The sequence below is a fragment of the Jaculus jaculus genome, chromosome 1 (genome assembly GCF_020740685.1).
Source record: "Jaculus jaculus isolate mJacJac1 chromosome 1, mJacJac1.mat.Y.cur, whole genome shotgun sequence".
Lineage (NCBI taxonomy): Eukaryota > Metazoa > Chordata > Mammalia > Rodentia > Dipodidae > Jaculus > Jaculus jaculus.
In genome coordinates, this window is record NC_059102.1 from 285,776,831 (window position 1) to 285,803,654 (window position 26,824).

The 26,824-nt window shown below is 34.3% G+C and overlaps 1 protein-coding gene across 1 annotated transcript; it reads right to left on the reverse strand.

Annotated features, from left to right (window-relative positions):
• Nucleotides 1-1,233: 1,233 nt before the first annotated feature.
• Nucleotides 1,234-22,634, reverse strand: Rgs21 (regulator of G protein signaling 21). Its single transcript, XM_004659510.3, has 4 exons — nt 22,624-22,634; nt 18,478-18,554; nt 14,929-15,095; nt 1,234-1,437 (listed from the first exon to the last, which is right to left on the reverse strand). The coding sequence occupies exons 1-4, from the start codon at nt 22,632-22,634 to the stop codon at nt 1,234-1,236; spliced, it is 459 nt and encodes a 152-aa protein (XP_004659567.1).
• Nucleotides 22,635-26,824: the final 4,190 nt, after the last annotated feature.

Sequence of the window (26,824 nt, forward strand, 5' to 3'; positions counted from 1 at the left end):
TTTTTCCTCAGTTTTTAAATGTTCAATCTCAAAATAGAAATGCAATAAAGGGTAAACAAATCAGTGAAAATAAAATGGAAATACAGATATACTTTTAAATCTCTATAGCTTCTCATATTAACAGAAAATATTCATGCTTTCCACATTTATCTAACAAAATAATTTTCAGCAAAAAATCAAAACAAAAATTTAAAAATTTATTTGTGTTTTATGAACAAATTACAGGGGTAAATGAATAGATTTTTAACCCACAGTTGGGTTGGTTCTATCAGCATGAGATTTTATTTTATGGGATAATAACTGCTCTGTTCTTCATCATGTACATATGATTGTACTTCTTTCCTTTGTTTTCTTATGTTAACATAAGAAACATAAGAAACACAAGAAAACAAATTTCCACCACCTTCTTCTAATCCCTATGCATACACGAATTTATGTAGTGCTTTTAAATTAAACTAAGTAATAAATTTTGGGTAATTTGGTTCTTGGAACTATCGGCCATACATATAAATATGAATGTATTCTTTAAATTTTCTTTTTAATTTATGAATAATATTAGTTCATGTGACTGTCACACTGTTAGTAGTAGTCAAAAAGAAATAGTTGCATGGCATAGAGAGATTGCTTAGTGGTTAAAGCCCTTGTTTATGAAGCCTACAGATCCAGGTTCTACTTCTCAATACCTATGTAACCCAGATGCACAAGGTGTTACATGCATCTGGGATTCAATTGCAGTGGCTTGAGGCCTTGGTGCAACTATTCTCTCTATCTGCCTCTTTGTCAGTCTCAAATAAATATATAAAATATTTTAAAAAATACTTCAAAGCAAACAGTTTAATATACTAAAGAAAAAATCATGTTTCGTTCAAATTTTTTCTTTCACAGAAGTGAGGTTTTTGAATAATTCAAATGATATTTAGAATCTTATGTCTGATGCTAAACAGTCTTCTACTAAGAAATATGAAGATGCATAGTTTTATGAATTTATAATGATATAACAATATCCACTTATGGTTCAAAAGTGTACCTATCTCTGTGAATTCCCCTTTTCTTTCCCAGTAGAAGATTTTAAGTATCTAGTAAAATGAATAAATTCCAAGTAAGTGGCTTAGAAATTCAGATTTTGTATATATTCTGTTGGAATTAAATTTTTCTAGACCTAACTTTTGTATTGTTTGTATATTTTGAACACTTTATCCTTGAAGTAGAGCAAAAGCTTCATCATGTGCCTCTTCACAAGAAAGGCAGCCATCTTCTATGATTTCCAACCTGTTGGCTGTTGACCAGTTTCTTATAAATCTCTGACTTTAGAAATCGAGGAAAAGAATCCTTGGCCATGAGACTGTAAATTAATTTCTGAGCCTCATCAAAGCATTTGAGATTTGGCTCAGCAATATTCTTTGAGATGAGGTCTCTGGTACTGAAGTCAATGTTAATCTGTGGAAAACAAGGTTGCATATCATTAGGTAAATTTAATCAAAGAACCCACAGGTTTTTAAGATGCCAGACACAAATAATATTGCAATTGTTTTCCAAACATGAAGTTAATTGAATGGAAAGTGTAGAAAGGCTGTGTATTGTTATATTTTTTTGCATGCAGAATGCATGCTTGGTTTCATTATTTTTCCTACGTTGAGAAGGGTGACAGGAAACAGAGATAAAAACCTCATTTTAAAATTTTAGAAAAGGTAAAGTGAAAGAGTACGTAATATACCTTAGGACTTTAAATTTCTTTCTTATATATCTTTTATCATCTGGTACCTTGACCTGAGTTCCTCCTGTGATGCACTTACTGGACTGGCTGTCATCGTTCTCATCCTCTTTACTACTTCACAACCATGTTGTTTCCAAGGCATTGCTTTTCCATCTACTGCATTTCTTTTTATTTGACAAAATGTACTAAATAACAGTTCCGTTTTACTGCTGTTATACACATAGGCAAAACCCCCAACATATGAATGTTCAAGAATTTATATCTTCTTACATATATATGGGTATATAGGAACACACAGGTATCCCAGAAAGAGGTACTAAAGATCGATTATATTGGGATGCACTATTCACCTGAAAATAAATTAAATGCCAACAAATTTTTCGGGGGGAAGACACTTGCCCTTCTGTTCCCACATTTTAGGTTATTCTGAGTACAGAAAATTTCTTATGCAAGACGGCTAACTTAAACTGAAAATACTCATGAAATAAAAAAGATATTTGAATCCTAATGCAAATTCCCCCAAGTTTGGTGCTCTATCCCATTCCCCAGTCTATATTTAAGCAATTAACTGTTATGTTCCAAATGCTGTCATTATTTTGGGAGAGCAAATAATGAAGTAAATATTATTTTAGACCTGAAGTTGAATGAAAGGAAGCCTGGCCAAAAATTTGGGGAAAGAATTCTGACACAATAAAGAATTATTTGGCAGGGTGTGGTGGTTCACACCTTTAATCCCAGCACTTGGAAGGCTTAGGTAGGAGGATCACCATGAGGTCACCCTGAGTGTACATAGTGAATTCCATGTCAGCCTGAGCTACAGCAAGACCTTACCTTGAAAAACAAAACAGAACAAACAAAATTAATGAAAAAAAAATGTGGTTGGGAGAAATCCGAGCCAGGTCTTATAGAGATTATGTGTGGTGATAAGGAATATGTATCTTCCTAATACAAGCAATGAGATACACTGAAGCATTTTGAGTGGAGAGGAGGCAGATTTCCTTACAGGATGAATGTAGCTTACTTTCTTCTCATGGTGGGAATCAGTGAAGAATGACTATTATCAAGACCTTGTAGTGTTTTTCAAACATCTGCAGTAGCTTGTTATACACACCAGTCTTGCACTGTGGAGATATGTGAACATGTTCCCTACTGACTACTTCATTTAGATAGGTGGTAACTCTTTGAAAGCATCTCCAGTGATTTAACTTTATATCCTATTGCTGATAAGTATAACAGCTTAACATATTAAGGAAATCACCAGGGGAGTTTTCATTGACAACAAGGTTGTTCTGTGCCTGCTACACAGTAATGCTTATTGTTGTTGTCCTTGTTGTTTTCATCATCATTGAACAGAGGACATGATCCTATGCTCTACCTTAAAAGTCTAGATATCTGGGCTGGAGGGATTGTTTAGTGGTTAAGGAATTTGCCTACAAAACCAAAGGACTTAGGTTCAATTCCCCAGAACCCACATTAGCCAGATGCACAAGGGGGCACAGGAATCTAGAGTTTGTTTGCAGTGATTGAAAGCCCTGGTGTGCCCATTCTTTCTGTCTGTCTGTCTGCCTATCTCTCTCTGCCAAATAAATAAAAATAATATGTTTTTTAAAAAGTCTAAATATCTGATTTGGGCACTCAGGTTGCACTGTGGTCCTTATTTATCTGTTTCTTTTTTCTCTTTATTTTCTTTCTTGCTTTCCCACTATGCTAGATATCTTCCCTTATGTTCCCTTCAGTTACTTACTTCTATCTACCTAAATCCTTAACAGGTTGTCTTTTTATTTCCTTAAGATTATATTTAGATAATATCTACCTTGTGGGATTGACTTGTGGAATTTTCTTTTTTTAATAATCTGAACTTTTGAAAGATTTTCTGTTCCTTACAATATTTACATTTTGTGCATTCCTCACACAGCATAAGGACTCAATAAGTACATGTAAAAGTCAAGAGAGGAAACAGTTTTATATTTGTTCAGTTTTTTTTTAAGTTAAAAAGAATATTCTAAAAAAGAATATTCTATTTGAACATAATAATGATAATTGATATTATGAAAATGTGTTCATCTGTGCTTCTCCCTTTAACTCTTAGTTTGTTTGTTTGTTTGTTTTTGACTTTTACCTTTTCCTTTCTAGGAACTGCTGACATCAGCTATTAAATCTAACTGACAAACAGATACTCTATTCCCAATAGATAATTAGTAGTTTTACCAAAATGTGTCTTGGCAATTCAGCTTAATGTCAGTGACAAAACAGCACATCTACATATTTATATTAAAGTCATTATTTTCCCCAAGTTGTTCAAGCTATACTTATAGTAGTCATATTAACACTCAGCTCTTCAGTGTCAATTATTACTAGTTATTGTTGATACCTCTTTCTTCTCTGATCCCATATCTAGTGCATGTGTGTTTGTTAAATTAGACTTTGATCCTGGGACATTTGTTTTTTTAATTTGAGAGCGACAGATAGAGAGAGAAAGGCAGAGAGAGGAGAGGGAGAGAGAGAGAGAGAGAGAGAGAGGGAGGGAGAATATGGGCGCGCCAGGGCCTCCAGCCACTGCAAACGAACTCCAGATGCATGAGCCCCCTTGTGCATCTGGCTAACGTGGGTCCTGGGGAATCGAGCCTCGAACTGGGATCCTTCAGCTTCACAGGCAAGCGCTTAACCACTAAGCCATCTCTCCAGCCTGTGGGACATTTTTCAATCTTACTCTTCTGTTTCTATTTTAGACTTGCATAATTAAACTTTTCCTTTCATCTCTGATATTACTGATAACATCTTTCCTCTTAACGCTGTGGACAGTATTATCATATCAGTTTCACCAAGATTTCACTTCTATCACACCCCATTATGATTACCAGTGACATAAAAGACAAAAATCTCACTGTAACATTTGAGCTTCTTCATCCCTTTACTTTAGTGTGTTATTTCCAAATTAGCACCTCCTTGTCCTCTCTGGCATTCACAAGGTTCTCCTCTCTTCCCCTGGAAGTGATCCTTTGACTTAAAACTTATTTATGTTGTTTTACTATCTAAGACACTTGCATGTCCACATCTGTGTCCCATACAGAGTTTCCTGTCCACATGATCGAGCTTAAGATGAATATTTCCCAAGAATTGTTGTGGATCACAGAAGGAATGCTTCTGTTATTTTTGTGTCATTATATGTAATTTTGATTTAAAAGTGTTAGGTAATTTGAATTCATGCTTTAAACTGATTTGGATACAACAGCTTTTGTTAGCTAGGTTTTTATTTTATTTATTTTTTTTTTTGATTATCAAAGCAAGAAGATATGTTACCACAAAGGCAATTCAATAGCACAGGGGACAGAATTAGCCTGACATTCTTTTCCATTCATTATCTGATTGTCCATACCTCTCAAAAATATCAGCAGAGGGCTGGAGAGATAGCTTAGTGGATAAAGCACTTGTGAAGCCTAAGGATCCAGGTTCAATTCCCCAGGACCCATATATGTCAGATGAACAAGATGGTACATGCATCTGGAGTTTGTTTGCAGTGACTAGAGGCCCTGGAGTGCAAATTCTTATATGTGTGTGTGTGTGTGTGTGTGTGTGTGCAGGCCCCATATCTTCTCTCTCTTTCCAAATATATACTTCTTTCTCTTTCACTCAAATGAATAAACAAAAAATTTAAAAAAAATCAGCAGAGCAGATATTTATTCCCTGTATTGTTCTATCTTTTCTTTCTATTTTCTTTTGCCTGTCTTCTACAATGATGGAATTGAAAAATAATAATTTTATGTTTAACTTAATAATGAGAATACTTTGAAATTATTATAGATATATGAGCAATAATTAGTACTGATGAGCTAAGTGTTAACCTGGCAACTAGAAGAGAGGCAACTTGCTTGTTGGAAGATAAGCAAGAAGCCTGTGTCATTTTTGAGAGCAGAAAGATTAAGCAGGAGAAACAAGAACATGCTAGAACTTTTAGCACTGTTTGGATCTTGTCAAGGAATGTTTCCTTTATTGTGAAAAAAGAGAATTTTAACTAAGGGAGTAATGTAAACACATGTTTAAAACATATTACTGACTCCCAAGTGATGTTATTATATAGGTATGCACACAAGGAAGAAAACCTAGGCAAGCATATCAAACAGGTAGACAGTTGATGGTGGATTATGGAGGATAATTGCGAGGAAAGAGGGGAAGAGCAGGCATTCCAAACATTTCAGAAAGAATCACTGAGAGGACTCATCAATAGGTGGTTGTTAGCTGGCACAAGGGAAACCATCTTTACAAGGGGCTGAGCTTGGGACATAGTTTACAGAATGACAAAAAGTGCTAACGGATTGGATGTGTGGCTTGAGAATAAAAGAAGAGTGAAGATGTTCCATGGTCTAGCAAAAACAGTGGAAGAATGATGTCAGCCTTATGTGAGATGGAGAAGACATGGGTAGACTAAAGCTGTGAAAGGAAGATTAGGAATCAGCTTTGACTTTGTCAAGTATAAGATGATCCTTCAGAGTCACTGTCCTGAAAGCCATCACCATGGGAGTGATTGTAAATGTAAAGTGAATGAGGGCTTAGGTGAGTTTGTCTTTACTACACATACTGCATGCATGCTTACTGGGTTACGAGTAGAAGCCAAAAATAAAAATTTAAAAGAGCAGTAGACAATGAAGGAGGATACTCAAGTTAGTTTGAGAAGCCAGTTAAAGACAGTCCCATTAGCAGGAAGTGATTGATACATTTTGTTTAATGCTCCTACTATTAGCTTCTGATGACATATGTGGTTGGATTATCCAGAGGGCCTTATTGTTTTTCTTTACTCTTTTAAATTTCAGTAACTGGAATTTTAGTAAAAGGTGAACAAGTTAGGATGAAGGTATCTTCATTCTTGTTCAATTTTCTTCATGTTTCTGGGGGCACGGTATGAACTGCATTTCTAGATTTATTTGTATTCTTCTCAAATGTGATTTTTGGTTGTATTTCATTGGAGTGTACCTAGCTAATTTTCCATCATAAACAGAAACACGGATGAGATATTGAATTTGCAGTAAACTGAAGATGGGAAGCTCCCAGGCCGACTTTATTGTTTGTCTCATAATCTAAAGGCACCTTGCAGCTTCTGGGAGGTTATGTGGCTGTGGAGACACTTTGCCTGCTGAACATCTCAAACAACCAATTAAGTTCTCTATTTGGAGTGGAGATCATGTCAGTTAATAAAATAAAGTATATCTATATTATTATCTTTACCTACATTATTAGTATATTTTCTTTTATTTACATGGATACTTATGTCTAGGCCATGAGAACCTGGTTTTTTTTTGGTTATATTAAAAATGGTGATGTATTATCTTAGTTATCTGAGACTGCTGCATTGCCAATCTCACATAACAGGACACAAGATTGTGTTTCTTACAAAGTGACAGATAACATGTCACCACAACCATCTAGCAGCTTTTAATCCTGTCAGTTTTGAAAAGGCCTGGGCACAACTGACTTTGATGACAATCCCTTGTGTTGAAATGACTTCTGTCTGAATGCTGTTTGTTGTGGTTATTTAAAACAATTTCATTATAAAAATTCTTTGAAAACTCAAGTGGTTTTCTTAGTTGGAAGTTAGGCAAGCCAAATCTCTTTTCTTCCCTACATTAGCACCTTTAAATTCTTTTGGCTTTTAACAAATTATTTTCACAGGAAGAACACATTTCAGAGTGTACCTGTTGTCTTTTTTTGACCCTAAACTAATTTTTATATATTTTTACATAATTTGAATAAAAAGTTTTTCACTGAGTGGCCACATTCAAATGAGGTGGCCTTTCCTCATTTTGTATGTATAGTGTAGCAAGAGACTGTCATTATGCAACAGATATGTGCATGCATAAGTAAAGTGCCTTACAAAAGCCAGGCAGGCATCATCTTAGACCTCATTGACAACAGAGCTTAAAGACTGCTATTTAAATTAAAGCCATCTATAACCATGTTTTGGTTACCTAATTCTATTTAATCACCACTGATACTTTTTGTATTACTTCATATGTGCCATCAGTATGAATGCAAATGAATATATCGAAATATATTCTGAAGGTGGCTATTAAAGGTAAAATAGCAGTTTGCAGCACAGGACAAATCCTTCCCTGTACCATACCATATCTGCTTGTTATCAGTGGCTTTGTTGACAGAAATAGATGGACCATGCTGTGAGGTAGTACTAACATCTTAAATTGGGCAATGGAAATGAAGGTTAGAGAATTCTAAAGCACCTTGACTAATTAGACAGCTCCTTGAAGCAAAGATGAAATTGCCTAGAAACCAGATGCTGTTCCCACTTGTGTGGAGAAAGGAGCTAACACATGGAAACCATCCTGTCCACAGACTGCTAAATATACTTGTACCAATGCTGCAGCTCTGCTTCTCAGCAGCTGACAAGGAATCAGAGCAACTGGCTTCCATTACCAGTCCCAACCCAATAGTCTAGACTCAGTGGCCTAGGGATGCAGGGATGTTTAAAAAAACATTTCACCTTCCTGGTTTTAATTTGAAATACAGAAATTCCTTTGTGAATAAATATTACTAGTTATTATAAGGAATACTCCTGATACTTTGCCATATTAAATCTGGTTTTATAGTTTAAGAAGTTATGCAGATTAGAGAAGATATGGGGAGAGAAATGAAGCTTTTCTGTAAAACGAGACAGATGTGGCTGGATATTTTATGCTTCTGCTTCAAGCATAACTGTTAAGGTTCCCAGGCTGTCTAAAAACACTTTAAAAAATGAGCAGTACATCTAAGAAAGGGATATGAAACCTGAAAGGAGGGACTGAAGACCTCCATCCACACTGATCATAATACCTGTAGGTCTAATCACTTTATTTTTAAAGCTCAGGTCATTTTTTAAAATCTGAAATGCAAATTTAATGATACAGTTCCCTTTGATAGTGAACAAAGGACCTGATGAAAGGAGAGTTACTGGGAAGTTATTCATTCTCTCTCCCTCATTCTCCTCTTTCCTGCAGGTGTCTTTATTTTGAAAAGGATTAAGTAAGAGTACAGATAGTATTGAGCACAATACTCAGTTTACTATCTGCCAAACAGTTCTCAGTTGCTTCCGTTACTATTCTAGTTCTTCATGCTCTTGTGAGTCCTTTGCTCAACTCTTATTTCTCGTGTTCTCATGTCCTTCTACTTTTCCCCTTATTTCCATATATCCTCAAATTTCTGGTTTAAGTTTACTTACTAATATATTGCTTCATCTCCTGGATTTAGAGTTTAATGTCAAATATTACATCTCCACCTTACATTTCCCTATCACAAGCTCATGACAGTTTACTGTAAAATTTTAGACTGGAGTCTTCGCAGTAAGATAGTTATTTCATTTGTGAAGGGACTAAAACTGTCTTTTCTTTGGCACACCAGAATAGTGTAGAGCATAAAGTCTATACACACTGTGAAAGAATAAACTAAATTCCTGAAATTAATAAAGGAGCAAATCAATAAACCTAGAGATGACTCTAAAGTTGTGGTAAGTCATTGCTTATCAATAACATATGGGGAAGAAATAGGTCTCAACACAACTTCAACATATCAGAAAAATAGTATTTTAAAATAAAAAGGACAAAAGATGGAAAATACAATGTTATGCTAGATTAATGAGAGGAAATACTATTTATATAGGCTTTTTTCTTCAAATAATTCAAATATTTATTTCATCCCTCAAAACTCATTTTCAAAGTAACTTTATTTAAAATAAAGACCATATTTCTCTATCTTGTTTCACTATTAATCATTATAAAATGTAATACAATTTTATATTTATGTATTTATTGCTTTGATAATTTTATAAATTCTATAAATTCATTTTTAATGCAACTAGACTGAAAGATTCTCTAAATAATATGATAATTTATACTTTTTATTTTCTTATATTATTGAGAGCTACCTAGTACATGGGTGTGTGTTGTGTGATTATTTCCTGTTCTTGCATAGATTGACTTGACTTTGATGTAGAGGTTTTTATTTGTAAGGAGAAACTAGTAGGTATAAAATAAGCATTTCTTGATGGGAAATAAAAAAAAATCAACAGATAACATTTTAAACAACATTTACTACATTAAATATATAAATATAAAATATGACACAAATTTTAATAGGTGCCACATTGAGAGAAATGCTTTTCTTCCCCCCCCGCCCAAGGTAGGTTTTCACTCTAGCACAGGCTGACCTGTAATTCACTAGAGTTTCAGGGAGGCCTTGAATTCACAGTGATGCTCCTACCTCTGCCTCCTGAGTGCTGGAATTAAAGGTGTGAGCCACCACGCACAGCAAGATAAATTCTTTATAAATGTAATTTCCTTTTGTTTCATTAGTCAAATATGTCCTCCATTTTATTAAAGTTAGAATTAGATGTTTTTCACTATTTTTGACTTGAGAAACCACTAATATGGTTGTTCCTATGTTAGAGATACTCTGAAATTGAACTTGAACATATGGATACTTTCGTGCTAGGGATTGAGTACAGGGCCTTGTGCATGCTAATTATGTACTCCAAGAGTGAAATATGCATGTAGTTCCTGATTTTTTTTTAAAAGATTTATTTTTATTTATTTATTCATTAGAGATAGGAAAAAGGGGGGGGAGAGAGAGAGAGAGAGAGAGAGAGAGGCGGGGGTGGGGGGGGAAGAATGGGCATGCCAGGGCCTCTAGCCACTGCAAATGAACTCCAGACACATGCACTACCATGTACATCTTGCTTACATGGGACCTGGAGAATCAAACCTGTGTCCTTAGGGTGCACAAGCATGCGCCTTAACTGCTAAGCCATCTCTCCAACCTTTTAAATACTACACAGAGATTTGAGTTCAGAATTTTCCAAATTCTCAGAATAATCAATATATGTAATTTTTCCCTTTAATGATATTTAAAACTATTTATCATTTTTTCAATTAATGGAACAAGGGTATTAATATGTTGTAAATATTTAACATACATAAATGTCTTAGGTAGGTACGAAATATGACTTAATTTCCTAAAATTAATATAGCTTTATTTAAACATTTCCAACCTTATGAAAAAAGTGATTCAAATTGTGAAAATTGGAAAGTGAAACTATAGAAAAATGTGTAAAAAGTATGGCTGAGATCATTATCATCTGCCACAGGTTTTACTTAGGAGGACATGAACATGACAAAGGACCAGAAGTGATCAATTAAATTATTAAGGTTGCAAACAATTTTATAGCTGAAGACAAAAACCCATGAGACTTGTGGAAAATAAGGGAAAGTAAACTTAACAGAACTCTACAAAGCATGAATTTGTCATTCCTCATTATTATAGGATGTTCTACCAAAGAAATTGATTAAAATTTAGTTAACTATTGTTCAGTTGTAAAACTACAATTTAATATAGGAGAAAAAGTGGATTATATCATATGAATTAATCTAAAATTAATTTTAATTTATAAAAATATTTTATTGTCTAACCTATGGAATGTGTCACCTAGTCATATCAAGCTGGCCTACTAGATAAATCTCGACTATTTCAATTATTTTTTTATCTCCACTGATACTCACCTAACCAAGCTCATCTTTCTCTCCTCTGCTCACATCAGCAATATCAAAATACTTACGATTTCTGAAAATACCAGGAAGATTTAGACCTTAGCCTTAAGCCAATGTGCTTTCCATCTGAACTATTCTTTTTATACATATATCTATGTATATATGTATGTATGTATGATTGCATGTGTGTATTTTGTACATATCTATGCATGTGGGAGCCAGAGCACCACTTTGGCTGTTATCTTCAGGAGCAAAACAGAATCTCTACCACCTTTTTTAAGAAAAAAAAATATGTTTTTTTTTTTTTTTATTAGTTTACTTGAGAGGGATGGAGGAAGAAAAAGGAGAAGAAGAAAGGGAGAGAGAAACAGGAGGGAGAATGTATGGGCATGCAAAAGCCTAATTCCTGTACAAATGAACTTCAGACATCTTATATACTACTCTGTGCATCTGGCTTTACTTGAGTACTGCAAAATTTAACCTTAGTTAGAAGGCTTTATGAGTAAGTGCACTAATCACTGAGCAATCTTCCCAGACTTTTGTATTTTTGTTTTCTGGTTCTAAAGATTAAACTTTTTTTTTCCAAGACAAACACTTTACTGACTGATTCATCTTCCCAGCCCTCACCTCTACTGGATATAGGGTCTTTATTGCTCTTGAGGTCAACAACTGGATGACCAGTTAGTTAGCTTGAGGGATCCTTCTTTCCTGGCCTCCCCAACATGAAATTATAGGCACATGCCTCTATATGTGGAATTTTACATGTACTGTGGGTAGAATTCAATTCCTCGTGATTGCAAGGTAAGTACTCTGTACACAGAGCTATCTATCTCCCCATCCATCTATCTGAAATAGTCAAGCTTAATTTATTCTCTTTGTGATATATGATTTTTTTTTCTATGACCCACCTTTTTAATGTGTGAACCCTTGTACAAAACCATCCTTTAATTCTCCACGTGGTTTTTAATGTGTGAACCATTGTATAGAACCATCCTTTAGCTGTCCAGGTGGTTTTAATAAGTCATATTATTGGTTGCATGTTTATGGGTGTCATCCATGACAATCTCACCTTCTACTACATAACATCATGAAACTTCAGTTTAAAGATTTTCCCTATTAACAGTTGTATTTCATGTAATATATAATTGACAGACTATTGAGAAATATTGTGAAGATCACAATTGATATAAAATACAACAGGCAAATGTCCTGTGGTAATTTGAGTTATCAACAATTAGTGGCAAACAATAAGAGAATATTTTCATGTGTACCCACACATATAGATATACTTTGTTTTCACTGAATTTTTCCATGCATAATTACACAATTTAGGGACACTTCAAGGAGATAATATACCTTACTACTTGAAAAATATTGCTGAATTTCATTATATTTTTTAAGTTAAAAAGTCAACTAGACAGAAAAATTATACAATGATATATAATGATACATAAGTTTTATATCCCACAATAATTATACTATTTAGTTGAATAATGACTAAATATGTTAATTTTGAAAGGAAATGTTTGAAATAAACAAAACTACTTTGCCCAAAATGATAATTTATTGTTTAACTCTAAGTTCCACTACCTTTGGTCACTTTTTCATAATGTATGTAAATGCTATCCTAAAGTAGGTAGATTCTGATAAAGGGAAGAAAAATGACTTTCAAACAGATATAAAAATAGGTTATTTTAGGGTTGATCTCAAAACCTTTTAGGAAGTGACACATTAACCAACTTGAAAACTCTGACCCCATTCATTTTTAATTTTTCAGAGTTATTTATTGATTTTAGACAACTTGGAAATATATGTTGAAATTACTCTATAGTAGTTAAAGTTCCTTTCCTCCTCCTATGAATCCTCAGCCACATGTCAGTGGTTCATGTGCTTCCAGCTTCACACTAAACTTTTAACTACTTTTGTAATTAATGGCCATCTAAAAGTTGAGCTGCTAGTAACTGCATGTCTCAGATTTCATTAGTGTGTTTGAACTACACATAGTCTGTCCTTTGTCCCTCAGCACCACCGTCCTTCTCACACAACAGGTCTTAATTTTGGGTCAGAAAGTTTAGTTCCTGTCACCTGTAAGGGAGTCAGTAATTCTGCAGGCAAGATGACTCTGACTAGGATTTGGGGTGTTGCTGCTAGCATAATGCAGCTTCCTGCTTGTTCGCTACAGATGCATTAAAGCTCGTTTCTGATGTCATATATTTGGCATGACATCTAAATCAGTGTTGAAAAAAATTGCTTAAATAACAGTTAAAACTAAAATGAAAAGATATAGGTAAATCTCTCTATTGACTTAATGGAAATTAAGTTAAATACAAAGGAGTTGTCACACATGTGCACAGTACACATACACATGCCATAAAAAGTAAACTTTGTTTTTGCAGTAGTTATTGTTAGGTCAGGACAAAATGGAGTCACCAAAGACAGCAGGATGGCAACAAACACAAGGAAGTGGGTCTTTCACATTCCTCAGGAAACCTCCTAGCCATTATCTCTTCCTTGCCTAACAATGCCCCAGGTCTAGGTTTCCTGCCTCCTTATCTTGTGCTCACTGTTCTGGTGTCACACCCTGGCTATCTTAGATTTCCCCTAAAGAAACCTCTTTTTTCATCTTTTCCCTTCCTCACCTTCTCCCAACTAATTAACCCTATTTAATGCACCATCTGGAATTTCAAGTTGGCTATGCTTCGCTCTGAAGAGTCAGTCCTGGCAGCTTGTGTTTTTCCTGAATAAATGCCTCCATGTTTGCCTCAGAGTGATCTCTGTGGTCATTGTCACTCTCGAGCCTTACAGCTATCATCAGGATCAGTGCAGGTTTTTTGCCAAGGCCCTTCACATGTTCTTGATCTCTAAGTGGCACAGGTGGGTCCTGGTCACTTCACAAATGCCTCACACCACTGGTTCACTTTCACCTTCTATAAAACAAAGGCAAACAACCCCTGCCCTTGGAAAGTAAGGAGTTATTACATGTCATGATGTTGTCTTAAAAATGGAGAATTTGGGCTGGAGAGATGGCTTAGTGGTTAAGCGCTTGCCTGTGAAGCTTAAGGACCCCAGTTCAAGGCTCGATTCCCCAGGACCCACGTTAGCCAGATGTACAAGGGGGCGCATGCATGTGGAGTTCGTTTGCAGTGGCTGGAAGCCCTGACACGCCCATTCTCTCTATCTGCCTTGCTCTCTCTCTCTCTCTGCCTGTGTCTGTGACTATCAAATAAAAATGAAAAAAAAAAAAATGGAGAATTTAATCACTGGTTAATAGGTGATTTTCTTCTACATACATTAGTTAAAATGTATATTCAATATACTACATTGACCTTAATTCCATGGTTTACAAAAGGAAAAAAAAAAAAACTGCCTTGGAAATCTGCCAACATTAAAATAAGACTTCTGTCAATTTGACTTCACAGCTGTTTAATTTGAGATATTAAGCACTGCTTTTAAACAACCTTGATATGGTGTCCGAAAGATAGGAATATTGGTCACATCTGGCCCATACATAGGGTACTGACAAACATTTGCTGAGTTGGTATGAGATCATAAAGTACCAAGGGGCTCCACTGACATTTTCTATGTGAAAATATAGGATGATCAGATCATCCTGTGCTTGGACTTAACTAATCTGCTATGAGCGAACACACGTTTGGGGATGGGTGTCTATACCCACCACCTATCACTCACCTCTTTAGGTGCATCAGCCACAATGAATTCAGAGTAAATCATCTTGGCCTTTGAAGCAAGTTTTTCTGCATTTTCTGTTTTCTTGAAGTCTTCACAGGCAAGCCAAAACTCAACATTTTCTTCACTAAATTCTGATTTTAGAAATGTCCTAAAAGCATCTAAACCAGCTGTAAAACATATGAGAAAAACTTAGAGCATATACAAAGTAGAAGTATGACCAACATGAGTATGCAGTGGAAAACATATCCTCTAACTTAATGTACCATTTGTATATTTAACTTTTTAACTTTATAAACCTTGTTTTTCATGAGCAATCATAGGCATAAAAAAGTCATCTGCTTTTAAAATCAAATTGATTAATAAAGACTATATATTTTTTAATCTCCAGATCTGAAAAGCTAAGAGCTATGTTTTAGAGGAAGTTTTATAGTTACTTGATGGGAAATGCCATAGACACTGTGTTTTACACTGACTAGATCATTTAGATGAAGTTAATGAAGATGCTATATTTACCAGAGTATAAGCATCTTTGTTACTATGAAATTATGAAGGAATACAATTTGCAAGTGAGGGTTGAGTTGGTTTGGGCCTAAAGCAGAAGAGGCAATGCTGGGTATTATTAGTTTGGGTGAATATTGGACAAGTAAGAACTTTAAGCCAAAAAAGTAACTGGCAAAGGATTTGGTGGAAATATATACACTCTTTATTTGGAGGGAAATATGAGGAGGTTTATCTCATTGTTACTTCAAGCAGTGTTTTGGTACCTCACCCTCTGCCTCTAGGTGTAGTTGCATGGCATTTTGCTCCTACCACCAGGTTTTCTGATGAGCCAGTATTTCTCTGGCCATTTTAGAATACAAGCTATAAATGCACCCACTTATATGAATAGAATATGAGTTTTAAACATTTCATAACTGCATTTGCATCTTATCATCTGTGATTCCCATGGGTCTAATCTTCCCCCATATCTTCTGGAAAGTATTGACAATTAACTTTTTCTCTGCTAGATATTAAGTTTCTGTGCACCTGGTAGACCTTTATTTCTCTGAAGCCCTCATCAGAATGTGCCCTGAAATACTCCTCTTTGAAATACTCAGCTCTCTTAGGAAGGTAACACTTGATAAATATTTTGACAAAGAATGGTGAAGACAGTACCTCTGGTTAGATAGTATGTGAGAAAGATCATATACAGATGCTCTCTGTTGACCAGTCTATTCTAGAATCTTAACATCATGTTTTTCAGCTTCCAAGTTTGCATTTGGCCAGGGTCTGTTTATAAGTGAGGCTGCATATGTCTCTGTTGATGAAGAGAAGCCTGTACATCAGTGCTTTTGCCACTCGTAGGAATTTGCCTTCCAAAACATAGGTGGTTTTCCCTCCACCTGCTGCAAGTTCCCCTTTGGAGGTGCTCAGAACACTGCTCCTCCCAAACACTTTATTGTGACAAGAAACTTCTCTGCCACAAACTGAGGTCATAAAAATCTTCCAAGTAATATTAGTTGGCATTTTCTTCAAATGTGGGTGAAACAAGCAATGATAGTTTTGGGAGATACAAACAGAAGCTATGTGAAAAGTATTTTATACATATAAGATAAGTACCTTTTGATAATACTGAAAGAATACTTTGCTTCATTCCTGACAATATTTTATATGTGTGTCATTAGTGCTTAGGAAGCTTCCTTTTTGCAAGGATTGTCTGAATAAATCTCAGATATATGGGAAGATAGAGATCACAAAATTATTTTCTCCTGCTATAGCGTTAAAAAGGCATTTTCAGAACTAACAATACATTCCTTCTGTAGCTTAGTTTATCAAACAAGAAAACACAACAAACAACTAAAACTAGAGCTAGTTGTCTCTTAGACAAAATACCTTATTGACTCACTTTGCCATTCTACACATACAATTTCAATGTTAAAGCATTCTAAGTGATTTTGAAGTGGAACACTATGTTCAATTAAAGTAGTTATTTGAGGACAATCTACAGGATGGATGGCTCCTTCTATGAGAAACAGCAAAAAGTCTTAAAAGAGCAACATTAGGGAGGGAAAGCTACTTTAAGAAAGGCCCAGGCCAAGAATATGCTATTAGAAAAAAAAATAGAGGTTATTTGCTCAGTCCCTTATATGGGTTTAAAGTAGTAACAACCAAATATATTTTAGCAATTTTTTTTCTCGAGTTATATAAGGCAAACAAAACAGATTTTTTTTTCTTTTTTTTTTTTTTTTCAGATAGGGTCTCACTCCAGCCTAGGCTGACCTGACTCTATAGTCTCAGGGTTGCAATGCTCCTACCTCTGTCTCCTGGAAGCTGGGATTAAAGGCGTGAGCCACCACGCCAAGACAAAACAGCTAATTAGATGAATCTATAGATTTCTTAGTTTATGTACTTAGGAAATTTGGACACGGAAGCATTTGTCTCCATATCCAGGCTCTCTTTGCCTCTTTTCTGTGGTGCTGTTGTACAGACACCCTCCACTGACTTACAGCCATACCAGCCTGAATATGTCCCATCTCATGAGCAGTACTCTTGTCTGTTGACTCCATGTGGAAACCAGCAAAAATACTCTGAAGAGGTGCTTAGCAAACTTGAGTGACCTGCTCATTATGCGCAGAGGGATGAAAGAAATACCATTTAAAATTTACAAAAAGCAAGTTCATATTCTTAACAGCTTTACTATACTTCCTTAGTTAGATTGTGGGCATTATGCATATTATTTTATGTTAATGTTTTACCAATTACTCATTAAAGACTAAAAGTTTCAGTGTATCTAAATTAATATAATTAATCTAACTTTATGTCTAAATGACAACAAAGACTTTATTCAATGTTACTATGTTAAAACTTTTCTAATATTTTTATACTTTAATAATTCAAAATAACAATGTCATTTGATAGAAATGATAGTCTATCCTAAATGTTTCCTATCCAGGTCTCTAGAGAACAATTTCTCCTGTTGGATGCACCAGAACTACTGCAAAGCACATCACGTAAAACATATCATGATTTGTAGATATGTGATGATTTTCCATGCAAATATTTCATGTTGATGTCTGAAACATTATTTTCATAATTGACCACAGTTACCTCCTGAATCATGCTATTAAATATAAATATATGTTTGTACTCATACATATATTTCCATTTTAATATTTTACAGCCAATAAATAATAATAATTTAATTGAAATACATTAAAACCTTTTTGTTTTGCTTGTAGGTATGTTAAGCATGTCATTTATTTAAATGTTCAGGTTTTGATAGCTGGTATATTTCCTTCAATTTGTACCAAAGCCAGCAGTAGTAAAATGCATCCAAAAATAGCCCAAAGAAAGGGAAGTCTTTTTGCTTACTTTTGGATGTTTTCTGTGGCATTTTTGTCAACTTACCTTAGGCTTAAATTAAGTCTGTTTAGACCTTGAAGATTTCATTTATGTAACCAACCAAAGTCGTAGTCTTCAATTCTTGATCAAAGTCACGTTTCATGTAATGCTTGCCATTTCTGAATGATTTACATCATATCTTATCTTTTTAAGTATCTTATATCTTACCTTGATTAGCTAAAAGTGTGTCCATGCTTTCAGACCATGCCATTGACTCCGTTTGTGGTGACCTGTAGAAACAACATCTACCCTTGACAATAGCATTGTGATCTTTTTCTTTTATGATTTATAGTACTATTTTAGCTATAAGTGTTGTGGACTACGTCATTCAAATGAGATCTGGGATATTAATGTAATAACAAAGGGTCAACAAAATACATATAATGTTTCTCCAAAGTGCACAGCTATAGTGACATGAAGTGAGACATAATCTGATATCAGCAAATTATTGATCTTGCCAACAATGTTGCGACTTTTAAAGTTATTATAGTAATGGTATCATTGATATGTCGATTCTGGCAAGCAGTAGTGAGATTTTTCTGAATATATGTTAATTTATGAGGTATTACTTTGCTCAACTTGAAAGTTCTTCTGGTAGCTGTAATGAAGAATGAACAATTTTCTAATTTTTCTCAGTAAAAAAATAGTTATGTCATAATTGTGCATCTTTAAAAAGCTCAGCAAATGTTTGAGAATTTCCAACCTGATAGTTGGGAAAATGTTTTTGCTGCTAGTATTTTGAGAAATTTTTACAGTATTTTGAGTTAGATTTTATTTGCCCATAGATTGTATACTTCTAGACTGATTTATTGAAATGTAGAAATCTGTCAGGAAAGAGTAATATCTTTTCCAAAGCAGTCAAATTATTGATATATTGAGTTTTGTGAAAAAGGTATACTTTTGGGAATGTGATGTAAGAAAAATAAATCAAATGTAAGGCATAAACTCTGAAAGATGCAGCTACATTGTGCATTATTCCCTTTAATAAACAAAGATCCTGATAAAATAATCCCCTATCCACAGGAAGCCTCTGCAGGACAAAAAAAAAAAATTAGATTATGTAGCTGTGATGTATAGAAACATAGCTATAGAAAGGTATGAGTTAATTTATATCATATATATAAATCTTATGTTATATTATATCTAACCCTGTTATATTATATATTATATGCATATAATATATATTTATATTTATATATATATTGTTTCATATCTAGTCCCTCATAAAATTTGCATTGCATATCTAGGTGATAATTTCAAATAGAGTCATATAAGCTGTTTGCTATGCCTTTATAGTTTATTACTTTTGTAGTTGACTGTAATGTTCATAATTATTTTTGTTAAAAATGATCTCACCTCTATTATTGCAATATTAGTTGTAGTTTCTGATAAAATTGATATGAATGAGAGCGTGACATGACTGGGAATGCATTTTGCTATTTTCTACTACTGACATTTCCTATGTCAGTTTTCCTTATGGAGTCATGGGCCCCTGACTTCCATTCTTCTTGGGTATTATTAAATCATTAAGATACAAGTTATCAATGAGATTGAAAATGGAGTTTTACAGTTAAATGGATATTTTAAATGATTTTAATTGTTTAGTTTCCATATCTCATAAATTGCAGATGAATCTCAATTTTAGAATAAATTGTGCGGTGAAGAGCTTTTGTATATCACACAACCTATTTCTTGACTAAGCTCATGTAAGATTTCATATGACTCTAATAAGGTTTTATAGGTATTCTAAAATTTTCAGATGGTGATTGGGAATGTAGTTGTTTAAAGTAACCATTTTCATCCTGTAATGTACTGGTTCATACCTGTGGAATATGTGCTGTGCCTGGTGCAGAGATAGAAGCTTGGCTGCCCAGTGCTCCCGGATGGAATGAGGAACACCCACCATGCAAAGCACAGAAATAGAACGTAGGCAAGTTCCTTCCAGCATGGACTTCTCCATTCACAGGCACCTTGTCTTGTGACTTATTTTCTAGTACCAAAGATAGTGAGGCTAGTTCAAAAGATGCTTTTTGAACACATTAACCAATGGCCAGTAGGTGACCAAACTATAAATAATAGCAGATATTTACCTTTTTGATATATGGGGTCACTGGCTTTTAGGTTTTTAGTAGAAGACAGTCACAAAAAAAGATGATTGAAAGCTGTAGCTACATTGAATTAGCTTCAATATGCCGCAGAATTCTGGTCAAAGGAAGAGAGCACAGGGTGCGACAGCAAGCGCGGGGAGCAGCAGAGGGCTAGGATCCCACGTTCAACCTTGTGACAAGCAGGCAATTAAGAAGACAGCAGTGAGGCATGGCCTTTAAGGAGAGCCAGATTTTGGTTACGCTAAAGATAAAATGAATATTCCATGAAGACAAAGACATTCTTGGGTATAAAGACAGTCTTTGTAGAACTATTTTTATTGTTTTCATTAATGTACAAAAAAAGAGAAAACATTCTGAGAGATACTGTAAAACTGTATGGAGCAAAGGACCAAGAAAACTAATTGTTTGAATTACAGATAAGTATAAAAATTCTTTGTATTCAGTAGTTACATATCTAGAATATTATGGACAACAGAATGAGTAGAATTAGAGTTGCTAGTGTTCTATAAATAATCAAGTCCCACAACATTGCCACCGGAGGAGAGTCCAGCTCCCTGGTACTGCAAGAATGGTTGGGGGAGTGGGGCCTTCTACTCACTGTTTTCTAGCCAGAAGGAGTGATTTGAAGATGTACCAACCAAAAGGGTCGGAAGTATTGCTGCATCTACCTGATAGTAATTCAATGACATGTAACTATTTTAAGAAATAATTCTCTTCTTTGCCTTTTTTTTTTTTTTTTTGAAGTAGGGCCTCACTCTCTAGCCAAGGCTGACCTAGACTTCACTATCTAGTTCCAGGGTGGCCTCAAATTCATGGCAATCCACCTACCTCTGCCTCCCAAGTACTGGGGTGTTTTTTCCCTTAATTTTGGGTTTCTTGTTTGTCATTCTATGGAATGTCATGTGTTGTTTTTTTATGAAAATAAAAACTGAAGGATAATTATTTGTCATGGCACTAAAAATAAAACAGTATATTGAATTTTTATAATATACACTGGACTGTGTTAAGCATATCACATTCCTTCCCTCATTTATTGTGAAAATCACATTGTATTTAATTCCCATATTATCAATCAGCATAAAGGACCAATGGGCAGTGTTAGACTTCACATACAGGTGTGCTTTCAACCCTAACTCTTCCCACACTTATTTTCTAAGTGAATGTCAGCACATATGTACTGGTTCATTATTCATATTTTATAGCACATTATAGATTCATTGAAATATATATATAATATATATATAATATTAAATGAGGGTGGCTGATCTAAACATGTATTGGCATCATTTATTACTTGTATATTATGTTTTAAATAAATGGTAAACATGCCGTGCCTTCATTATTACTGTTTTCCTCCTTTTAATTTGGATTTAGGATGTTCATTATAGTTTTAATGGAGGCTTTGTCTGGCTCTGCTCTCTCTTTTTCTCTCCCTCTCCCTTTCTCTGTGTGTACTTGTAAAATTCTGATGCATATCAGAAGAACTTTCTGTTTGTGTATGATTTGACAGGGAAATTCACTGTGTATCTGGAGCCAAAATTGCACTTAGTATTTCATGGGGTTTTGGCTGATTTCCTTTCTGTTTTCTTTATTAAGCAAGTGCCATCAAGGCCAGCAGTACCCATATAATATGTCCGGACAAGCGCCAGGCCAGATGGGAACGGCGTGAAAGCTACCAGTTATCTTGCTAATTGCACCAGCTAGAACCAGTTGTATTGCATTAAAAAATGTGGAATCCAGCAACTTAGCTGTTCACACTCAATTAGCAGTGTGCTGGAGAATGGAAAATTCAAGCAAGGCGTCCATGTGCCAGAGGAAGTGGCAGCTGCTTCCTTACCCAGCATTTAATATCTACATAAAAGTTTCTCAATAAGCATTGTGATAGCAAGTTTTGCAAGAATCTTGTGTGTGCATGATATCTCTAACTCATCAATTTGAAAAACATGTATAAAGAGAGTTCTATTTCTCTTTCTACTTTACGACCTTTATTTACCCGGAAGACAAAAAATTTAGTGTAAAAGCAAGCCACACATTGTTATCAATCTTAGAAAGCAAGAATCAATAGAGAAAGGAGAAAACATCAGGAAGAAAGATGATTAACACATATTTTTATAAATGGAGGAAACAAAAGATCTAGAATAACAAAGGCTGAAGTATGTCATTTGTACATCTTCTGAGACAAAAATAGCTTTAAACAGGAACTCACTTCACTGGCATTTTTCCTTCCACTGTCTGACTGTCACAGATGATGCCGGGTTTCTCTTTCTGACTGATCTTCAAGCTGAAGGAGATGTGGCAGCAGGAACATGACGATTAGTATGCAAGTACCTATCCCCTGGGTTATAAACCGACATTCTTTAAATGACACTATTCTTGGCATTTTCCCTTTGATTTCAGTTTTTTTCAAGTTTTCTTTGGTTTTGGTCAAAACGTTTAAACTTCTTAGACACAAATAATTCTCTGAATTATTGTGACATTTCTCTGAGTCAAGCACAACAATAAGAATTCCAAATATCATTATATAAATGACAATAGTTTACAAGATGGAAAATGTGTATTATAAAATATTTAGTATTCATACTGACTTCACTAACATGATGTTATTTTCCTTTGTTCTATAATTTTGTAAGGAAAGCTTTAATTTTAGTATAGTCATCTTAAACAGCTACCTAAGTTAAAAAATTTCATTCCTCTACTCAAATATTCTAATATAAGCATTAGAATTTGCTTTGAAATTTGTTACATTTTAGAGCTTAGTGACTTGGTTTTCTCTATTATTTTGATTGGAATTGCATTGAATCTATGTATTGCATTAGCTAAGATGGACATCTTAATATTAATTCTCCCAATCCATGAGCATGGAATGTCACTCCATCCTCTCACATTTTTTTCCAGTTCTTTAAGCAGAGTTTTTATGTTTTCATTGTATACTTGGTTAGGGTGATTTTAAGATATTTGATTGTTTGGTGTGTGTCTATTATAATAGGACAGCTTCCCTTATTTCTTTTTCCATATTTTTGTCATTGATATATATGAAGGCTACTGATTTTTGTGTATTGATTTTATTTCCTGCCACTTTGATGAGAATGTTTATCACTTCCAGGAGTTTTTGGTGGAAGTTTTTTGGTGTATTAGGTATAGCATAATATCTTCTGTGAATGGGGCAAGTTTGACTTCTTCCTTCCTTATTTGTATTTCTTTTATTTCCTTCTCTTGTATTATTGCTTGAGCCATGTTTTCAAGTACTATGTTGAAAAGCAGTGGTAAGAGTGGGAACCACTGCCTTGGTTTTTAAAGCACAGGTCTCATGTAATTTTAAACCCAAATTTCTTTATTAATGCTGGTACTTGACATAATAAGGCTATTTCTCACAATAAATAAAACTGGTATCCTTAGCTCCCATGCTTGGTAAGCCCATGCTTAGTCACGCTTTTATCTCAGTACAATAACAATGTAGTGGTAGTCACAATCTTCTTCTCTCTAAATTATAATTGAAATATCATCGTTTGGTGCTTTATAGGGATTCCTAGTATGCAAATGACCCTGGTCTAATGAGACTGATAGAAATAGAAGAGATGACCTAAAAAGTCAGTGTCTCATTAAGCCATGTTATCATCAATTAGCTGAATTCATTTTGTTGGTTTAAGCTTCATTAAGTCAAGTTCTTACAAAATGCAAAAACTGAATCATTAAAATTATTTTGACATTTTATTTTGCTAGGGGAAAATAACAAAGTATTAAACCTTAATATATATGTTTGCAAATATTTTCAATATATATTATTTTGGAAAATAGATAATCATAATTTATAAATGTTCTGAGTAAAAATCATGTATACTGTTTAAGAAATTGGAACCAAAATTAAGTGTATGTTCCATTAAAACTTTAAAACAAAACTGAAATTTCTACTTTGAGTTTAGTAGAATTGCAGGTATATCCTTTCCCCAAATACTTCTACAAACCACACTCTAAAACTTACTTGATGATGGCTTCTGGTTTCTTTTAAGCTTCTGTTGAACATTGTTCAGGAAATAATAATTTTTTTTTTACTGAAATGAAGCTCAGAAAATACATTTTCTTCTTGGCCTGAATGATTATTAGATGATGATGACATTGTCAGAGCATATAAATATCACCAGCTTTTCATTAAAATGGGTTCATGCACTAATATGAGAACTTTTCCCTAATGTCTAAGGACAAATAATGCCTCCCCAATGATGTCCAAATCTAATAGCTAGATAATATGAATAGTCCCTCTTCCTTGGCAAAGGTAAGTTGGTTACCTTTCTGGACCTGGTTTAATGCTTTGGGGCCTGGAAGAGGAGTGGCAGGAGGGTTTGAGTGCGTAATAGGGTGTTTATAGGTGGAAGCATGTTGTAGAGCTTTAAGTGCTTATGAAGAGGGGCCAAGTGCTAGAAAACTCAGGTTGCATTCTCTAAAAGGGCAAGGAAGAGAGAATGTCCTCAGACCTTTCAGAAAATAGCCCTGCCTAGGCTTTGATTTAGTCCAGTGTCACTTTTGCGCTCTGATCCCACGGAATTGAAGAAAATAAAGTTGTATTGTTTTAATCTACTGAGTTTATAATAGTTTCTTATAGCAGCAATACTAATCCAATACATTCAAAGTAAATTTACTGTTTAACATCTTCAAAAGAAGATATAAACACAATGAAACTGGCATCAATTTTGAGGCAATAGCTATGAAGTTATGTAAAAGACCAGGGCAGGCTTTTCTAATCCCACCTAGCATGCAGGCTGATGCTTATGCAGAAATGGGAGATGGAGATAGGAGAATTTTCCAGAAGCTCATGGAAGCACAGCAAAGAACAGCAACAGAGTGAGAATATACAGAAAAACACTTCCTCAAAATGAGGTGGAAAATTCAGGACAAATTTTAAACTGGTCTTCTGACCAACATGCATACATATGCTTTGACATATACACAATTCAACAAAGATTAGCAAAATATCAGTGAAAAACAAAGGCTACAGCATTGTGTAGAATTTGGGAAAAGGGTTCACAAAAGACTAGATGACAAAGAGAACTTAAATGAAATGAAAGTGACAAAAGTCTGTGGAATTTGCCAAGGTGCTCAGTGGGAGCACAGCGACCAGAAAGAAAGGATTCAGATGAGCAGGACAGCTCATCACACAATTGTAGTGATTACTAGTTCATGTTATATTCCTATTCAAATTTCAAGCAGAAAAGGATTAATTACTTTTTTAAAATAAATATCTTCAGAGATTTATATAATAGGGTTATATAAGAAGTTTCTATTCAGACTAAATAATTTAAATTTGAATTACTTTTATAAGCAAAAGAGAAGAGACAATTATGTTTTTTTCAATTCTGCTTTGCCTGAAGTTACTGCTATATGAGGTATAATTCATAACACAATGAGGCCAAGCCTTATATGGTTCATAAATTATTTCCAAGAGCACTTTTACAGAAGTTTGAAATGGTTTGAGCTATAGTAATACCACCAATATGTGTCTGATCTCCCCAAGTGGTTGCCTGGAAATGTAATGCTCAGTTGGACATATAAACATATAGAAATTACTAAGGATAAGATCATTATCTAAATCAAATTATCAGCTTCTTCTGGGGGAGAGTAAGGAATATTTCACTTCACATTATAATCATGTAGATTTTAAAATATTTACTAATTAGACCTTTAATGGTTTTCTCTACTGTTGCTGAGTATTCTAAATATATGAATATAAATAGCCACTTAATTTACTACCTCCTCATGTTTCAAATATCTACATTCACATTTTATATGCACAACATCATGTGTAACTCTTCTATGCTAATGTTCCCTTCCTTTAAGCTCTCTGGTAAAGAACTCAATATTCAATGCAAAAATATGTAAAGCAAGGTACATATACACATATACATTTCTTGGGAAATATTCATAAAGCTAAATACTATAATGTCAAAAGAACATTACAATTAGAATTTGTTTGCATACTTGTCCAAAACAACTTTAACTTTTGTAGTAGAATTTTAACAAATTCAGTCTCTCTTAATTATTGTATTTAAAATGTATAATAGTGAGAGGATAATATTGTCTTTATATTTAAGGACATCAGTCCTAAAAAATATAGGAACAGATTATAGGAACAATTAAGGCAATATATGTCTAAATTTAAATTCAAGATCATACCCAAGCATACTGCAAGCACCAAATACATTCTTTTTCTGTTTTATAAGAGAATGGCTCCACTTATTTTATTATGTAGTGTTAGAAGAAATTAAGTTATTACATAACTAAAAGGTTATTTAATTCTGTTATTTCATATGGGTCCATTTGCTCACTAGAGGTATTTATCTTTCTTATTAGTTATCCCAAGTCACACAGGGAGAGACACAAACCAATATTCTTTCTGTGCTAATCATCCTTTCCCT

Coding starts and splice junctions, on each gene's coding strand:
- Rgs21 (XM_004659510.3), bottom strand. Junction 15,096..18,477: donor CACACTTTTAGCTAATCAAG/GTAAGATATAAG, acceptor TATGTTTTACAG/CTGGTTTAGATGCTTTTAGG. Junction 1,438..14,928: donor TGGCTGATGCACCTAAAGAG/GTGAGTGATAGG, acceptor TGTTTTCCACAG/ATTAACATTGACTTCAGTAC.